This window comes from Microtus pennsylvanicus, chromosome 3, assembly GCF_037038515.1.
Source record: "Microtus pennsylvanicus isolate mMicPen1 chromosome 3, mMicPen1.hap1, whole genome shotgun sequence".
NCBI classification, from domain to species: Eukaryota; Metazoa; Chordata; class Mammalia; order Rodentia; family Cricetidae; genus Microtus; species Microtus pennsylvanicus.
This window is the reverse complement of record NC_134581.1, coordinates 59,913,017-59,932,554: the sequence shown is the minus strand read 5'-3', so window position 1 is coordinate 59,932,554 and position 19,538 is coordinate 59,913,017. Positions and strand designations below refer to the sequence as shown.

The 19,538-nt window shown below is 46.2% G+C and overlaps 1 protein-coding gene across 2 annotated transcripts in view; it reads left to right on the top strand.

Moving 5' to 3' along the window:
- The first annotated feature begins 330 nt into the window (after nucleotides 1-330).
- Nucleotides 331-19,538, top strand: part of Uaca (uveal autoantigen with coiled-coil domains and ankyrin repeats) — a 96,180-nt gene continuing 76,972 nt past the window's right edge. For both annotated transcript variants that reach the window (XM_075965623.1, XM_075965622.1), the window contains exon 1: nucleotides 331-555. In XM_075965623.1, the coding sequence (XP_075821738.1) occupies nucleotides 472-555 (84 nt within the window). In that variant the 5' untranslated portion in view covers nucleotides 331-471. The remainder of the gene's footprint in view (nucleotides 556-19,538) is intronic.

The window sequence follows — 19,538 nt, the reverse complement described above, 5'->3', positions numbered from 1 at the left end:
TGTGTAGGTATGCTGGGACTTGATGGAAGAAAAATTTTACCCGCTAAAAAGAAGAGGGATTCTGGGGAGATAAGAACCGGTCTAGGCTGGATTTCTCTAACCTTAGACCACCCAAGTGTGCAGGCACCACAGGCCAGAACCCGCACTGCGCCTCCGCCCACCCAGCAGTCCAACTCCACGCGCCGCAGAGCTGAAGTTCCCTAACTTTTCCTCCAGAGGGGAGAGGAAGGGTGTTATGAAGTTTAAAAGGGAAGTCCCGCCCCCTTCCCGGTTTCCAATTGGTCGAGACCGACCCCACCCTAGCTAGGCAGCGGGCCCGATTGGCTGCCGGAACGACCGTGTTGAGCGAGGCCCCCGGGCCCCAGGTGGCAGGTGGGGCGGGCCCGGCGCGCTCCAGGGCGTCCGCTGCTCTGGCCCTAGCGCTCGCAAACGGCAGCCTGGTGGGGACCGGGACCCTTGAGAACCGCGGCCATGAAGAGCCTCAAGTCCCGGCTGTGGAGGCAGGACGCGCCCGGCCCGACGTCGCCCTCATCGCCCACCGCGGTGGCCAGCACGGTGAGCAGCGCTTGCGGCGGGGACCCTGGGGACCCTTCCCGCTGAGCCCCTCACAGAGAATCTGAGCTTCTCGGTGGAGCCCCACGTCTCCTCCTCACTTTGACCTTTGCGGGGGTTCACCATTCCCATCTTTCCGCAGGGGACTCCCTCTCTGCCCTCCCGTGGTGTCCCCCTGTTCTTCGCGTGTCCCCGTCGCGCTCACTACACGCGGTGCCGGGGTCCAGGTGGCCCCGGTCTTCCAAACCCGGTGCCGCCCCGCGCGGACTCCGGACCCGCCTGGCTCCGCGGCTTCCAGCCCAGCCAGAGTTGGGAGAGACGTAGTGTGTCCTCCGCTGTCAGAGGGAAGTCTGGTTCTCAGCCAGGCTGGGAGAGAATAGGGATCTCAAATGCAGACAAAGCCCCGCTTGTGTGTTTAACCCTGGGGATGGCGAAGTCGGGAAGGTGATTGTCCTGTTGTTGGCAGAGTAAATCCCACCTGTGAGGCAGGTGGGTGCGGGATGTGGGTGCCCAACTGAAGCCTGGCCTCCGTGTGCGGCCAGAGAGAAGTGGAGCTAGCTGTAAGGCTTCTCTGTGAGTTGGCAGAGAGAACAGCAGTCTTGGGAAACATCCTGCCTGCAGATGTTGGAACTTGGATAATTTGGCAGGTTAGAATGGCCGGATCATCAAAATTCTGTCATTAAGGACGTTCTATTTAAAAGTTTTACAGAGTCAAACAGAGGAGGTGGAGTGTGCAAACTGCCTGCTTACCTGGTGGTCGTAATTAAAATAGACCTCTATAATTTTATACAGAGTTCACCGAGGGGATTGTATGCTTTTTGTGAGAATACAAATTAATTTGTGGCCGGTTTCGGACTAATTCTGATCAGTGTCTTCCTGAAGGACTTCCTTTAGTAGTAGTTCAGTTGGCCTTAAAGGAAACAGGAGAAACGAGATTTAAAAAAAAAATAGGAAAAATTATTTGGAGCCTGGGTGTGGTGTTGCCTGCCTGTAATTCCAGCTTGTGAGGCAGAGGCAGGAAAATCACGAGTTCAAGGCCAGTCTGGGCTAAACGGGGAGTTGGAGCCCAGCCTGGATTATGAGATCCTGACTCAAAAACAAACCAACAAAATGGGAAGGGTGGGGAGAGAAAGAAATAATTGATTCAGACGGCTTAGTCTTTGATGTTGGATGATATGTTTTGTAAACTCACAGGAAAATTCATTTGTTTGTTTGACTTAAATATATTTGACAGAAAAAACGTAATGTATTGGAGGTAACCATGGTTACAGATCAGCTTCTCCCCTGCTAGCAAAAGATCTGCCTTTCCCCGGCCTTGCAGCTGTATTCCTCCCAGGTTGATTAGCACCAAGGATTTATGTTCCCACGTGGAGGTTATGTCCCTTTTCTTCACTCCCATTTTCCAGACGCCCAGAGGTCGTAGCTGCTGCTGGTGTCTCAGTATGCATGCTGGCTCAAACACTTGGACCGTGAGGCTCTCGAGTTTGGCTTTCGCATGCACTAAACTGAGCATTCTGCCGTTTCTTAGCATCATACAAGTTAAATGCATGGTGCGAAAACTACCCTCTCTGAAGCGGCACACACAGCTCAGTTTGTTAAGGCACAGGATATATTGTGTAGGAGTTTTAAAATGAAAGAGCTGGATGTGGTGCCCGGGAGAAGCCTGCCAAACCATCGGGAAGGACAGGCCTTAGAGCTTTTCAGTCTGCACAACCCAGAGCCTGCTTTGGCCGTGTGTGCGCGTGTTGTGTGTGCATGTTGTTCCATCCGGGTCCCTCTCTTCAGCTCCGCTTTCGGCCATAAACCTTTTTGATAGATCCAGCACCTGATTTAATGTCTACCAGGAACAAAAATATTTTCAACAGATTGTCAGTCTCTCTTTGCCCTTCAGCCCCACCTTCCTCAGAATCCCCTGGGGATATTATTTGCCTTCATGCTCCCACAGAAAGCGCATCCCAGCAGACACACACGTGCACGCATGTACACACTTTATAGAAATAACAGCGCAAAGTGTCTGATGGATAAGATACAGTGTCTCAGGGTATCTTTATAATCCCACATTATTTACTTGTGTGTGTTTGCTTGTGTATGGGCATGTGTGCCACAGTGTGTGTGTAGAGGTCAAAGGACAACTATCAGAAGTCGGTTCTTTTCTTCCACGTGGGTCCTGGGGACTAAACTAAACTCAGGTCAGTCTTGGTGGCGTGTCCCTTTACCCACCAAGGGTCTCACAGACCCTCAGGATACTTTAGATCTGTATTTTCCTGGTGGATAAACTTGATCCTGTTTTCGTGTCCTTCTGAGCCCTCTGCATCTTTGCTAGGAGCCGGTTGTCCATTCTACTTTTCTGTGCATTGTTGATTTTTGTATGTACTTCCTGTCTAGGAAGCCCAGATTTTTCACACAAACTGATTCTTGATAGCTATAGTGTTTCCTATGCAGAAAGTGGTTGTTTTCATACAATTTAACCTTTGCTGTTGTGATTTTATGTTACATGTTGGTCTTCTCAAGGGGCAATATTGAACAACAGAGCCCTCCCAAATTTGATTTAGTGTGCATTTTTATTTCTTAGTTTGGTTATGTTTATTTCTTTAGGCGAGGTTTCACTATGTAGCCCTGGCTGCCCTGGGACTCAACTAGGCAGGCCAGGCTATCCGCACAGACCCACCTGCCTCTGTCTTCCCCGAATGCTGGGATTAGAGGCATGGGCCCCTCTACCTGGCTCAGTTTCATTTTTAAACATTTATTCCCTGTAATGTAAGAGGGTGTACAGCTTGGCTTCCGTTTTCTCCCTCCTCTTCCAAGTTTTGAATCTCCTAATGTGAGTCTTGAAATGTTCATTTAATTTTCATGGAAATGATCATAATTTACTCTGAACAACTTTGGTATGTTTATACCGTAGCTGTCTTTGCTTACGTCTCAGCTTGACCAGCTGAGCTACAGACTGAGGGTGTAGCCGTGTGAGTATTTTATGACAGTGTGTGCGCACACTGTGCCGTCCCCTGCCAGGCTATGGTTGCATGTAGGAGAAGTAAGCTTCACCATTCTCCACGGCAGCAGCGTTAGTTAGAGCAAGGTCAAAGGCTTTAGAGTTCAGTGAATGAGGATGTGTTCATACACATATGAGTAAGTGCACTTCACAGTGGTCAGTATTGCTAAATATATGATTTGTTTTGTTTTGTCCTTTTTTTTTTTTTTCCGAGACAGGGTTTCTCTGTTTAGTCCTGCCTGTCATGGAACTCACTCTTCAGACCAGGTTGGTCTTAAACTCAGGGATCTGCCTGTCTCTGCCTCCCCACTGCTGGCATTAAAGGCATTTGCCACTACACTGGCTGGTAGTGTGTATCTGATCTCCTGTTCTCCTGTGCATTTATTAACCACAGACTTGGAAATGTTTGTGTTGTGTTCGCTTGTTTTGAGATGAGGTCTCATTTGCTATCCCAGGCTGACTGGAACTCACTGTCTAGTCTAGGCTTAATTCATGGAGGTCCTCCTGCTTCAGCTTCCTAAATGTTGAATTAACAGGTGTGAGCTGCCACACCTGACATACATTTATTCTTAATTGCTAAGTTGGAGCTTCCGATTCCCAATGGGATCCTTAAATGGCTGGAAGTACTACATCAGATCTATGTCAGTTATATGATGTACAGTAATAGTAGGTTTATTCATTTTTGTGGAGTTCAGGTTAGGACATTTGAGCAATAAATTGAAGGGACTGTGTATTTCAAGATGGAGCAGAGGGTGCTACAAACAAATATTGTAAACAGTTCTTGTCAGGGCTCTCCCCTTTAAATAGCACCTATCCTGACTGTTGTAACTTATTAAGCTCCTTTAAAACAATTGTGTGTGTGTGTGTGTTACCAGAAGAGGGTGTCATCAGATCCCCTGGAGCTGGAGTTATGAGCATCTAATATAGGTGCTGGAATCCGAACGTGGATCCCCTGCAAGAGCATCAAGATGTCTTAACTGTTGAGCTGCAGCCTGGTTTATTAAGTCTTTGATTGTAATTGTCATTTTGCTGTCCTTTCTCTACTTGTTACACAGAGCAGTGGATTTTCTAAGTTAAGGAAACTCTTCTGAAGCATCTTGCTGGTCTCTGCCCCTGATAAAAATATTGCTGTTTCTAAAGGATTAAGGTTTCAAATAGAACAACTGTGGACAAAAACACAAAACCCCAAACCCACCTTTTATTCCCACCAGGGATATTAGGCCCTACGAATGAGAAAGCATAAAGGTTTAAACATGAGTTTGTTTAGGCTATGGTTCCGAGAATGAAGGCTTCAGGTTTTAGATCCCAGGATTTGCGTGTGTGCTAGGATGCTAAGTTATCACTGCAGTGACTTGGGGATCATGGGAATAATTGAGAGCACAAATTGTTACACTTATCCTAAACTCAGGATGAGTTACTAAGCACAATTTACTTGTTGTCATTGAAGAACCCAACCTTTAATTAAAAACATTTATCTTAATTAATACTTTGTTTAGATAGCTTCTTATTGTTATCCCATGTTATTTCCTTGTGGCCCCGGGAGGAAGGTTACAAATGAAGAGGGTTTTTGAGGTTATGACGATGGCTCAGTTGGGCAAATGCTTGCTTTACAGGCGTGAGGACCCAGAGCCCCAGCACCCAGGTGGGAGATGCTGGTGGGGTGCCATGTGCTTATAACCGGGTGCAGGGAGTGGAGGTGGGAAGATCCTGGGCAGTGCTGACCCGCCCTGCTAGCCTACTTAGGAACTCTAGGCCAGTGAGAGACCCTGTCTCAGAACAAGGGGGACTGTTGCTCCTGAGGAATGACATACCAGGCTGTCCTCCGACTTTCATACGTGATGCTGGGTGCACACGTGTGCATGCACGCACCCACAGAGTTCCCTTTTTGTACCCCAGCTTCAGCCTTAATGCCTCATCCGGGTCACCTGGAAACGGATGTATATCTAAACTGCAGACTTACTGTCATTCCCCCCACAGTGTTCAAGCTCTTTTATGTTATTTTAAGATTTGTTTTTAGTTGTATGTGTGCCTGTGTGTGTTGCACGTGCGAGGGCAGGTGCTCTCAGATGTGAGAAGAGGGAGTCAGACCCAATGGAACTGGAGTTACAGGAAGTTGTGAGCCACCTGACATGAATGTTGGGAACCAGCAAGTGCTTTCAACCACTCTCTCTGTCTATCAAGTGCTCTCTCTCCCTGTCTCTCTATATTATCATAATATATTATGTTTACATATATAATGTTAATATATACACACTTTGTAAAAATTTCATACATGTATATAATGTATCTTAGTCACATCCACTACCACTCATCCCTTCAACTCCATCCACATCTTCCCAATATGTCTCCCTCCCCACTCCATGTCTTTTTCTCACATAGTCCAGACTTGAGTGATAGTTTAGGATTTTAATTACCTTATTATGCATAATAGACAACCCCCATATCAGGTTAGAAACTGGAATAGTCAGCTTATTTACTTTATTTTTAAATTTTTGCATGCTTGTGTGTTCACGTATGTGCGGGTGCATGTGTGAGTGTGTGTAGTAATGTATGTGGAGGACAGAGGACAACCTCATGTTATCTTCAGGAGCACATGTTTGAGACAAGGACTCATATTAGCTGAAGCTCATCAGTTAAGCTAGCTCTGCTAGCCAGCAAGTCCCAGAAATCCTACTGCCTCCAGTTTCCAGGGCTAGGGTTACAAGCACATGCTATCCTGCCTTTCTGTATAGATTTGGGAGCTCAAATTTATGCCCTCAGGCTTGCAAGCCAAGCACCTAACCACTGATCCATCTCTCCAGCCTCACAGATGTCTTATCTGGTTTTGAAACTATGGAAAACATAAATTGGGCCCAATAATGGGTTAATAATTATACCCTCTTTGGAGACCTAGACAATTCCAAGGCAAGGGCTGCAAAGCCTGTAATCCCTTTTCTTAGTGGATGGAAGAATGCTATCAAAGATTGGACTTTGAAACCACATCAGGAGGCCCTCCTCCCCAGCAGGAGCATCAATAAAGATAATGTCAGTGGACTACACTCTGATTAGTCACCTGTGGAAGATGCTTGAGCACAGATGCATTCTTTTAAGCTCAGGGAAAATAAAGACTTTTTTCTCTGTGTGAACTGTATCTCAGCAAAACAGAATCTCTGAAAGAGAAAACTCTTACAATAGACGGGAAAGGGCTGAACTAGTACATCACAAGTTCTGTTCTAGCTCATGAATGGGGTTCATACCTTAGGGTTTTACAGTCATGAATGAGTTACTGGATTTAGAGTCTGTACCAAGTGACCATTAGAGGCTACCAGTATCTCAAGAAAGACAGACATAATTTATTCATAGTCTTTACCACGTTAGAGTTCTTATAAGAAGAGCCACACCCAAACACAGAAGCCTTTCACGTTCATAGCCAGTGCTTTTAGAAATACAGAAGATGAACATGGGGAGCAGCCTCCGAAGTTCTGGTTGGGGGAAACTCTAAGATGAACCAGTGTCTTTAGAAGTGGGAAGAGATGGAGAAGGAGCCTAGAGGTCCCAAGAGAGTTAAGGGTTTAGAAGACCTTAACCGATCGAAATGGTGGACTCTTTTGAGCCCCTGGCTAAATAGCTGTAAAATATACAGGTTTCTAAGACAGTCGTGGACACGGGACCAGCAGTTATAAACTTGACATGGAGTTATCCAACAGACTCCACTGTGACGGTGGTGACGGGACTGTGTTTATGAAGACTGCCACTGTCTATCTCTCAGTGGACTATTTAGCAAAGCACCCACAGATGAACTGATAGGGAGCCTGCAGCTTGCTTCAGAATATCCTGGGGGGATGAGAGGGGATATAGTTGAAATAGGATTGGTCGTGAGTTCATAACTATAGCTGGGGGCTCACAATGCATTTGCTTTAATGGGCTTATTGAATTTAGTCAATGCCCTAAGTGTTCTCAAAGAAACCCAGGAAAAGCCTCACTCAGTTTCTGTGGCTCCTCCCAGCACCTCCCATCCCACCCCCATCCTAAACCTCCTCCTCCCAGGGCCTGGGCTTCTGCTTCCCTTCCTCCAGCTTCTCTTTCCTGTAACTCAACCATTTTGGTTCTGTACTCTCTTGGCCTCTTGACCTCTTGGTCTGTTGCCCCCATCTCTTCAGTCTTGACAGCGCCCCTCTCCCCATGGCCTAGTTCAGTCTGGTGGCCATGTTCAATCTGTTTAACCTTTGGCTAAATTATCCCTCAAAGCTACAATAAACCTCATCCATACCTTGGAGTAGTCTTGTCCTCATTTTTTCTTCATGAAGGTTTCTATAATAAACATCTGGTCACAGCCTCCAAGGATTTGAAGGGAGTTGGACATAAAACTGTGGTAGCGGTCTGTGTAAAGCCAGAGCTGAGGAGGCGGCTCACCAGTAAGGGCCCTGCAAGTGTGAAGACTTGAGTGTGATCTCCAAACCCTGGTGTCGTAGTACATGCTTATAATTCCAGCACTAGGGAGGTGGAGCCCAGGGGAGCTCTGGGGCTAGCTGACCCGCCAGCACAGCCTGCTTGGTGAGTCCAAGGCCTCTGAGAGCCTCTGTTTCAAGCAACTAGGTGGAAGGCCCTTGAGGAAGGTCTGCTGAGGTTTTCATCTGTTTTACACACACACACACACGTGAATGAAAATGTACACACCTGCACATACACTGTGCACAAGAGGTCCATATAGATTGCTGTGGGAGCACAGATGTGTAGGGTGGGGTCAGTAGAAAGGTAATATTAGAATAGCCTTTGAGGCAGAGCAGTGTGTGTGTGTGTGTGTGTGTGTGTGTGTGTGTGTGTGTGTGTGTGTGTGTGTACATGTTTAACTAAGCAGTGCACTGAGGGGCAGCAGGTTTGGAAACACACTTTGGTCTTACAGTGTAGATAAAAGAAACCATTAGCACACTTAAGAATTTGGGAGACAGTAGGGTGGCAGGAGGCTGCTTGGGGCTCATAGGAGACTTTTTTCTTCCTTAAAAAAAAAAAACAAAACACCTTGAATTAAAATTAGAATTACTCGACAAGTTTCAACTGTTGTTTGGAGAAGTGGCAGGGCCGTGAAACCTTTATCCTCAGAAGTTATCCTCACACTTGGAACTTGACAGCTTCGTCTCTTTCTCTCTCCCTTCCTGACAGACCTAAGAGTGAGCAGAGTTAAGTTCTTCCCAGTCATGCGGACTTTACAGAAGACTGGATTAACACATTGCACCATGGGTGTACTGTCTCTGCCTCTTCCCCATGCCTGGACACCTTTACTTCTCCCTGTCAGAGTTTGGCAAGCATCTGCCCTGCCACCTAACGGTGCTAGAGTTCCCCCAGGCCTGAACAGTCACAGGAGATAGGCTCAATGATTCCTCAGGACAGATGGCTGAAGTGTGTCTCTGAAATCAAAAGCAGGAGGGTGGGATGGTTGACTCATGTTGCCTTACTCCCCCTGCCCATGGTAACACAGTGAAAAAGTTCTTTAGCTGTACATAGCCAAACAATGTAGGTATCTCTTTTAGAGCTAAGAATATAGGAAAACAGCCAGCCAACCAACACAGTGACCCCAAACAAACACCCAACCAAACCCCAAACCAACCACCACAAATAAATTGGATGGTTTGTAATCACAAAGAGTTTTGTTGATACTTAAATTCTGACATCATGGGCATCTTCAAGTGGTGACATCTCCAACACAGTGTACCTAAGAGGACCCATGTGTTAGAGGGACTGATGTGTTAGAGTGACCAAAGACCCTGGCAAAGCAGGCTGTGATGACAAGTGATTGTTTAATCCAGTCAGGCATGGCACAGACCTTTCAGAGAAAGCAAGCCTCAGAGTACACCTGTCAGCGTAAAAGACTGTGGTCTTAAACCTTTCAGGGCTGGGGATGTGGCTCTCTGGCAGAGTTCTTGTCGAGCCTGTGTGAGGCCCTAGACTCTCTTCAGCATCAGGAACCTTCTGTGTGGAAAGCAGACATTCCTCCCCACAAAATTGTGCATGTTTATTTTAGAAAACAAAATACAGTTGAGGATAAACAGCCAAATAGGATCCACAGCACCGTTAATAGTGGTCCTGACTGTCTGAAAGATGCCGAACCACCTTTTGGTTATCCAGTTAACGTAGAACCCCCTCGACCCTACAGTAATGACTTCTGAATCCTCTGTTATTCAAATTAACTTTGTACTTGAAAGCTGTACATGGGACTGGCAAATTGGCTAAGGGGTAAAAATTCTTGCCCCTAAGCTTGACAACCTGACTTCCATCCCCCACACCCACATAGTAAAAGGAGAGAACTGGGTCTCCAGATTGTCCTCTGACCTTCACACATTAGTTGTAGTGAACACACATGAACACATTTGCACACATAAAGGCAAATAGGTAGAATATTTTTAAAAAGCTGTTAGTAACTTGAAAGGACCTGAGCAAACATTAAGAGCACTGTGATCGCTCGTGAATTGTTTGCACAGATATTGCTTATGAGTAAGGAATTTTAGCAATAGTCCCCATAACTGATAATGACTGAATGCGTTGCCTGGCCTGTGTTCTAAGTGATCCGTGTTCAGTCTGTGCTCACAGCAATCCTAACAAATGGCCCTGTTGCCTTCATTTCAGATGGTGTTAAATAATTTACCTGCTCATGATTTATAGTTAGTAGTTAATAGCAAGCTTGGTAGCGTGGCTCAGAAACTCAGCCCCTTACCATTGCAAATAGATATAATTTAAAATTTAGTGCTGGGTGTGATGGCACACACCTTTAACCCAGCCCTCAGAAAGCAGGGGCAGGCCAATCTCTGTGAGTTCTGGGCTAGCCTGGTCTACACAGTGAGTCTAGGACAGCCAGGGCTACACAGAAAGACCGTGCCTCAAAAAGGCAAGAACAAAACTTTAAAGCTAGGGAGTGAACTGTGTAGAAATGGGGAGAAGAGGGGTCATTTAAGGGCAAGGAAGGACTTTATGGGCTGTCTCAGAACCAGCTCCTGTTTGTCAATGATATGCACTCCCACACCCTGCTGCTACTGAAGAAGTTAAGGGTCTCTGCCAACTTGATAGGAGAAACTTGTTTTAAATTGTTTTCATTAACGGACGTACACACCTGTTCTGCTGTTTGGGGCTCACTGGTGTTTAGTACTCCTTCATTTGAACTCTTCGGCTTCATTCTCTGAGGTCTCTTTTGCATCAGTGGGAAGGGTGCTGCATCTTTGTTTTTGCTGCTTGTACAGTCACAGCCTTGAGAGGGGCTCAAGTCGTGTCTCTCGCTTCATCCGGGCCTCTGTCTCCTTCCCTTCTATTTCTTAGCATTTTTGTCTTGGGTATTTAATTTTGTGACAGTTGTTACATTAAGACTTGGCTATTTTATCTTCCCAAAGAGTATAACTCATGGTATACCAGTCTGTAGTGTGTAACCCGTGGTATACCAGTCTCTAATGTGTAACTCATGGTATACCAGTCTCTAGTGTGTAACCCGTGGTATACCAGTCTCTAGTGTGTAACCCGTGGTATACCAGTCTCTAGTGTGTAACCCGTGGTATACCAGTCTCTAGTGTGTAACCCGTGGTATACCAGTCTCTAGTGTGTAACTCATGGTATACCAGTCTCTAGTGTGTAACCCGTGGTATACCAGTCTCTAGTGTGTAACCCGTGGTATACCAGTCTCTAGTGTGTAACTCATGGTATACCAGTCTCTAATGTGTAACTCATGGTATACCAGTCTCTAGTGTGTAACTCATGGTATACCAGTCTCTAGTGTGTAACCCGTGGTATACCAGTCTCTAGTGTGTAACCCGTGGTATACCAGTCTCTAGTGTGTAAGCTGTGGTATACCAGTCTCTAGTGTGTAACCCGTGGTATACCAGTCTCTAGTGTGTAGCCCGTGGTATACCAGTCTCTAGTGTGTAGCCCGTGGTATACCAGTCTCTAGTGTGTAACCCGTGGTATACCAGTCTCTAGTGTGTAAGCTGTGGTATACCAGTCTCTAGTGTGTAGCCCGTGGTATACCAGTCTCTAGTGTGTAACCCGTGGTATACCAGTCTCTAGTGTGTAAGCTGTGGTATACCAGTCTCTAGTGTGTAGCCCGTGGTATACCAGTCTCTAGTGTGTAGCCCGTGGTATACCAGTCTCTAGTGTGTAAGCTGTGGTATACCAGTCTCTAGTGTGTAACCCGTGGTATACCAGTCTCTAGTGTGTAGCCCGTGGTATACCAGTCTCTAGTGTGTAAGCTGTGGTATACCAGTCTCTAGTGTGTAACCCGTGGTATACCAGTCTCTAGTGTGTAGCCCGTGGTATACCAGTCTCTAGTGTGTAAGCTGTGGTATACCAGTCTCTAGTGTGTAACCCGTGGTATACCAGTCTCTAGTGTGTAGCCCGTGGTATACCAGTCTCTAGTGTGTAAGCTGTGGTATACCAGTCTCTAGTGTGTAACCCGTGGTATACCAGTCTCTAGTGTGTAGCCCGTGGTATACCAGTCTCTAGTGTGTAGCCCGTGGTATACCAGTCTCTAGTGTGTAACCCGTGGTATACCAGTCTCTAGTGTATAACCCGTGGTATACCAGTCTCTAGTGTATAACCCGTGGTATACCAGTCTCTAGTGTGTAACCCGTGGTATACCAGTCTCTAGTGTGTAACCCGTGGTATACCAGTCTCTAGTGTGTAACCCGTGGTATACCAGTCTCTAGTGTGTAACCCGTGGTATACCAGTCTCTAGTGTGTAACCCGTGGTATACCAGTCTCTAGTGTGTAACCCGTGGTATACCAGTCTCTAGTATGTAACCCGTGGTATACCAGTCTCTAGTGTGTAGCCCGTGGTATACCAGTCTCTAGTGTGTAAGCTGTGGTATACCAGTCTCTAGTGTGTAAGCTGTGGTATACCAGTCTCTAGTGTGTAACCCGTGGTATACCAGTCTCTAGTGTGTAACCCGTGGTATACCAGTCTCTAGTGTGTAAGCTGTGGTATACCAGTCTCTAGTGTGTAAGCTGTGGTATACCAGTCTCTAGTGTGTAACCCGTGGTATACCAGTCTCTAGTGTGTAACCCGTGGTATACCAGTGTCTAGTGTGTAACCCGTGGTATACCAGTCTCTAGTGTGTAGCCGTAGTGTCCCAGACTCAGCGTGTCCCTTTAGAGCTGCCATCTCCAGTTCCACACTGATGTTATGCTTTCACTCTGCTCCGTCTGTACTCATGCGTTCGTGTGTATATGTGTGCTCATCTGGCATATTATCCCAATTGATGTTTAAGAAAGTGTAAGTCATGAGGACCTAATCAAACTAAGATTGCCTTCTTGTTGTCTGGAAGGTTATATGCATGTGTGGGTGTGTGTTTGAAAAGGGCATACAGTTTTTTGGTTCGGGGTTTTTTGTTGTTGCTGTTTTTTCTTTTTGAGATAATATATTTTGATTGTATCTATCAATTTTGTTAAGACGACTCTTTCTAGCCAGGCATCCTTTTCATATACATGTTGTGGGTAGTCATCATTGTCTGTGAGGCTGGGTTAGGATCACTCAGGAGATTCGTGAGGCATTTCAGAGAGGACTGAGTGGGGGAGACCGTGTGAGTGTGGATGGCACCCTCCCATGGCTGGGGTCTGGACAGAGTAAAGGGGAAGCCAGCAGAGAATCCTGTGTACTGCTTCGTTTCTGTTAGCTTGGCACAGGCTAAAGTCACCTAAGATGGGGGAACCTCAGTTGAGAAACACCTCCCTCAGAGTGCCCTGTGGGCAAGTCTGGGGGGCATTTTCTTGATTAGTAATTCATGCAGGAGCACCCAGCCTACTGTGGGCAGGGCCCCCGTGCTGGTTTGGGCTTATACCTGGGGAACAGGGCAGTAACATTCCTCTGGGGTCCCTGCTTCAGCGTCTATCTTCAGGTTCCTCCACTAGGTTCCGGCCTGAGTTACTGGCCTGACTTCCTCCAGGACGGGCTGTAATCTGGAAGTATAAACTGAATGAACCCTTTTCTTCCTGAAGTTGCACATAGTCATGGAGTTTATCACTGCAGTAAAATCCAACTAAGATGCTGTGCTTCCTGGTGGGGCCTCCTCGTCCTCCTTCCCCGCCCCTTCTCCACACATTCTAGGCAGATGCTCTAGCCACTGAGCTACAGTTAGCCCCTACGGGAATGCTTTGTAAACTAGTAAGAGTATGTAATTCTCCCATCTTTACTTGGTTTTCTCATTTGCAGCAGGCCCCTCAGCAGAGGGTGGGGTGTTTTAAAAGTGACTCTTTAGTGGGGGACCTTTAAGGGTGGCAGCTTACTGAGGGTAAGAGGGACGGTAAAGAAATACTGCTGCCTTATGGAGGGTTTTGACTGAGACTTTTCTAGCTAACCCTGATTAAACTACGTAGTGGAGGCGAGTTCTGAACTCCGATCCTTCTGTCCCCACCTCCCACGTGCTAGAATTATAGGCAGGGATCACCACTCCCAGCAAGATGTCTCATCACTATGATAGCTTTTAGAATTCATTTCTCTCTTTTTGACAGATTTTAAAAAAAGATTTTAATTTTTATCAGTTCTAACTATGTGTGTCTATGGGTGTGTGTGTGTGAGCTTAGGTGGCCGACGAGGCCAGAAGCACTGCGTACCTGGAGCTGGAGTTATTATGAGCCACCATTGTGGGTGCTGGGTAGTGAACTTGGTCCTTTGCAAGAGTAGGAAGTGCTTTTCAAAACTTTTAAAAAACTAACCAACAAGCTAGCCAACCAACCAACCAACCAGCCAACCAGCTAACCAGCCTGCTAACCAACCAACCAACCAACCAACCAACCAACCAACCAACTCACCGCAAAATATAAACAACAATCATGGTAATGAATAAGAAGGTAAGGAGGGAAAGGAAGGCACTTTTCATTCCTAGCAAAGGTCTGTTGTGGGCCACAGAACGCCTTTCCACAGCTTCCGAGAGCCCTGGACAGTGGGAAGTGGCGGCGCACACACTGGTGCTCCAGGAGCAGGTGCTGAAGCCCACGTGCCTTGAGCTCTTGTCACTCCTGGTGGTTGGTTTCATGACTTTTGACAAACGACTTAAATGTATTTGTTTCTGTGTTTGGAAAATGGAAGCTAACACCTGTGTTTTGCCAGGTAGTTGGGAGGATGAAGTGAGATAAGGTACTTGACCGTGTGCCGGGCACCTGTCCTGTGGCTGCCTCCTTAAGAGACCTTGTCCCAGTCATCGACTGCTCCAACTTGGCTCTGTTGCCTATATTTCTAAAAGTCATCCGCATCTGCCTCTGGTAGCTGCCCTGGGGGTGAAGAATGCAGTCTCTGTTTATCAATGACAGAACAGTAATATTTCTTGAGCTCCTAGGCTAAGCCCTGGGAGATGAGAGGCTCTCTGCTTTGTGGAGGAGCTCTAGCAGTATAAAGTAGCAAGTGTGATATGAAGCTACCGGTCCAGTATGGAGTGTGTGATACAGTGCAAGCTACTGGCCCAGTGGGGAGTGTGCGATACAGTGCAAGCTCCAGGGTGGAGCTGAGGCATGGGAGTGCGGAGTCAGCCAGTTGTCTATTTTGATGTGAACTCTTCACTGATTCTCAATGCACTTACAATGCTATCAAAGCCACCTTTATCGACTTAGTTATATCCCTCTCTCCAGAAGGAAGCCACACACCCATAAGCAGTTCTTCCCACTTTCTCTTCCCCTGTCCCCTGACAACCACCAATCTGCTGAGTGGCCTTTAAACTGAAGCCTAATGGAGGAGGGTGGAAGCCGTCCAGGAAAGGGCAAAAACCATTCGGAGGGAGAGGCAGAGGCATAGAGAAGTAGAGTAGAGGAGGAAACTAGTTCCTAAATCGGCAGCTCAGCATTGTTGAATCCTAGAATAGTATCCAGGAGGTTGGGTGGGAAGGAGGCCTGAAAAGGAAGTCATAGTGTCTTAAAAATGTCATCTTTAAGAGTGCTGCACTTGGTGCTGGAGAGATGGATCAGTTGTTGAGAGCACTGGCTTGGCTGCTCTTCCTAAAGATCCAAGTTCAGTTCCCATCACTCACATGACAGCTCACAAGTGTCTGTAACTCAAAACCCAGAAGATCCGATGGCCTCTTCTGACTCCATGGGCATCCTTCTTGGCATGCATGTGGCGTTCAGGCATACAGGCAGGCAAAAAATACCCATACGCATAAATATCTATATATTGTCTGTCTATCATTTATCCATCCATCTACTCATCTATCTACACAAACATATGCATGCATACACACATTTATATATATTTAAAAATAGAGAGCATTGCATACCGTGAATGTATAGGCGGGAGTCCCATGTTCAAGTGTGGTTTCTGGGGAAGCTCCAGGGGGAACCCATTTGAGAAGGTCATCTTGAAGCAGTTCCCAGCTGCTCCAGTGGTGCAGGCTGGAGCTGCCAAGGGCCCAGGGCATGCAGTGCTAGAGAGACAGGCACCCACGACCCACACAAGTGAGCAGTCAAGAGACAGATTGTCAGAACCTCCCTCACTCCTAGTCCAAGAGAATCCCACAAATCCCGGTGTTAAAGCTAGTCTGTGACTCCCTGGTAATTATGCTTTCGGGGTAGAGTCCTCTGCTTCCATATCTCCATGCATTAGCAGCCCGGGTGGTTGTTTAAACATTCTTATCTGTAGTCAGTTGGGATGAATGGCTCAGTGTGCTGTTGGAGTCTGGAAAATGCACAGCATTCTAGCAGATAGCTGGTTGGGTTCTCTCATTGTTTTGTGATGGAAAATTGAAACACAATTCAAGAAATTAGCACAGTGAAGTAGGATGAGGCTGGCCATTAGATTCAGAAGCTGATGTTTGACTGTATTTTCTCTTAAAATTACTTTTTTTTTTTGCATTTTATGTGTGTGTGTGTGTGTGTGTGTGTGTGTGTAAACTTGAAGGAGGTAGTTCTCTCCTTCCACATAGGTTCAAGGGATTAAACTTAAGTCATCAGGCTTGGTACCAAGTGCCTTATACGCTCAGCCATCTCACAGCCCTGGCTATATTTTCTCTACGTTTGACTACATATACAAAATACAGTTTATATGCCGACATCTTTCACTGAGCCAGTGGAAGGTAAACTGTAGATTATATTTCATCTTAAATACTATAGCACATGCCACTGAAGAATAGGTTGGCTTTAGTTAGAGAGATGGCTCATCAGCTGAGAGCGCTGTGTGCCTGGGTTCCATTTCCAGCATCCACATGGTATGGTTCAAAGTGCTCGAAACTTCAGTTTCAGAGGATCTGACACCCCCTTCAGGCCTCTGTGAGCACTGCACACTTGCAGTATGCAGATGTACAGACAGACAGAACACCCACATACATAAAACAAAAATCTTTCAGAAAAAATAGAACAGGGCATCTTAAATATCCCCAGTATAATGTGTTGTGTGGTATAAAGAAGAATGCAAGGACATAGTGAATTTTGTTCTCTCAGGCTAACTTTCAGTCTGGCTGTGTTAGGACATGATGTGGGTGATTTCTGTCACACCTGTGAAACACTCCTGCTAACTAGTAATATGTTTTTATATTGTTTTATATACATAGCAATATAAATATCAGTATGCCCATTTAGACAGGAACCTCTGTGTCAGCCATCAGGTGAAAGGGTGGTGGTCCCCCAAACTCCAGAGATTCTGTAGAGAGCAGTTAAGATTGCTGACATGGACTGGTGAGAGCAGGGGGCTGGTGTCAAGCATGTGGCCTCAGGCCGTGTGTGAGCTTGGAACTGGTGCCTGTTGGGCTCCAGACCCCATTCCTGCTCACAGTGACTGACCTGAAACTTCAAATGGCAATCCCCAGAGACTGTTGCCTGAGTCATATGAACACCGCACTCGGAGGCTCTGTTCCTTCACTCCATAAGTAAATGCTTCCTGGTGTGTGGGCTGACTGTGTTGTGTATGTCTCTGTATGGTGCATGGGTACATTCTCGCGCATGTGCACATGTGCATCCCAGTGATGTTGGGTGTCTTTCCGTGAGGTTACACACCTTGTGTTTTGGTTCAGGGTCCTCACTGAACTTGAACTCACTGATCCAAGCAGACTTCCTGCCCTCCCCCAGCACTGGGGTTAGAGATGTACGTGGCACTACCTGACTTTTTTGTTTTCAAGTTTTATTTACTTTTGTTCGTGTGTGTGTGTGTGTGTGTGTGTGTGTGTGTGTGTGTGTATGTGTGTGTGTTGCCCAGGGAATATAAACAACAACAACAACAAAACCCTTCAGTGTATGTTTCTAAATAGTGCCTAAATCTTACTTTTTTGAGTCTTTTTTCTTTAAAATTAATCATTCAGGCTTACATTTAAGGATATAATGTTATTTTTAAATAGCTACATAAACTACCAAAATATTTAGAGTAGCTCACATGATTCTGGAAATTAGAGTATTGGATCTCATATTTTGACCATTAAATACAAGTTTATAATTTTAGCCAATGGTAGCTCATTTTTTTTTGTTGATTGAAGTAGGATTTTTAGAAATATAAACATTTCTTTGATATAAATTATTCTATTATTCTGCTCTTTTTATAATTCACTTCATATATATGAATGTGTACCCCACAAGTGCCTGGGAGAGATAGGGTGATGGAATTTGAGCCCAGGTTCTCTGCAAAACCAACAATTGCTCCTAACTGCTGCGCTATCTCCTAGCCCCCTACCTTGCTATTTTGGTTTGTTTGTGAAAAAGACCAGAGACACCAAGATGGCAGAAATTTTGCCTTGAGTCCCAGAAGTGTATCTAAAATTCTTGTATCTGGGACAAAGCACTTTACCTTAGTGAGCTGCACATGTTTATCTTGTGCCTGACCAGAAGTCTTAAGGTCTACAAAAGAAGCTGTGCGACACTGTGTAGAGAGAGTGAGGCAGTGGCCGCATGACTGAGGCCCTGATTAGCTCGGTTCTGGAAGTAGAAAACAATGCTTACACCCTGAGGTAAAGGGTGAAGTTCACTGCCTAGACCCACAAGGAACAGGTCTTTGGATTTCACTTCAAATCATCTTTCATGTTGGTTTCTTGAGCTGAGATAGTGTAATTTTTTTTCTCTGCAGAATAAGTTTGAGTGGTCAGCTGAACAAAGCTCGCTTGATACGGAACAGTCTTCACAAAGGTGACAAAGAGCGCATTTTCCCCTCCGCTAACTTTCAGCACAGAATGGAGCACTGTGTTTGGTGAAGGGTGTTATGCTTTGGACCGTCTGAGTGTCGCATTCCATGGTGTCATGCACAGTTGTCAATGTGCTCTCTCAACTGGTTGGCACTGGGGGGCATAGTCCAGGCTCATGGTACTGAGAATGAGTCATTGGAACTTGCAGATTCTCCAGTGTTCAAGTTATGGTTATTTTGAGAATAGTAATTCCAGCCAAGCGTGAGGACCTGTGTTGGGTCCCTAGCACCCAGGTGAAAAAAACTGAGCAGCGTGCCTGGCTGGAACCAAGGTAGAGGTGGCAGCGGGATCCCTGAGGCTCACTGGCCAGCCAGCCTAGCCAAATCAATGAGCTTCGGGCTTAGCAATGGACTTCCATCTCAAAAAATACAGATGGAGGGCTGTGGAGTAGAGACAGCCAATGTTACTGTAGTCTCCACCAGCATATGCACGTATGTGCATACACCCCCACACACACACAGCATACACACCACACACCAACACACATAAAACAGTCAGCAAAGTTCAGTTCCTCTCGTACTTGGAGCTTTTTGTTTCTTTTTATGTCTGGGCTCCTGTTGCCTACCCCGGTGTTCTCCCGTTCCTGGGGACTGTGACTCAACCCCCTTGTAGACTGCCTGTCTCTGGATCTAGAGCCAGAACAGCCTGGTATTGGTAGAGTTTTTCTCTTGTTTTGCTCACTGGCAATTCTGTCTAGTAGTGAAGCTCCTGACAGCTAGTGGTATTCCTGTCTACTGTGTCCTGTCTTCATGTAACATCTATTTCCCACCTACGGTATGCCAGGTGCTTGTGGTGGCTTGACTAGGAATGGCCCCCATAGGCTCAGACATTTGAGTGTTAGGAGGTGGGGCTACTTGACAGGGATTAGGAGATGTGGCCTTGCTGGAGAAAGTATGTCA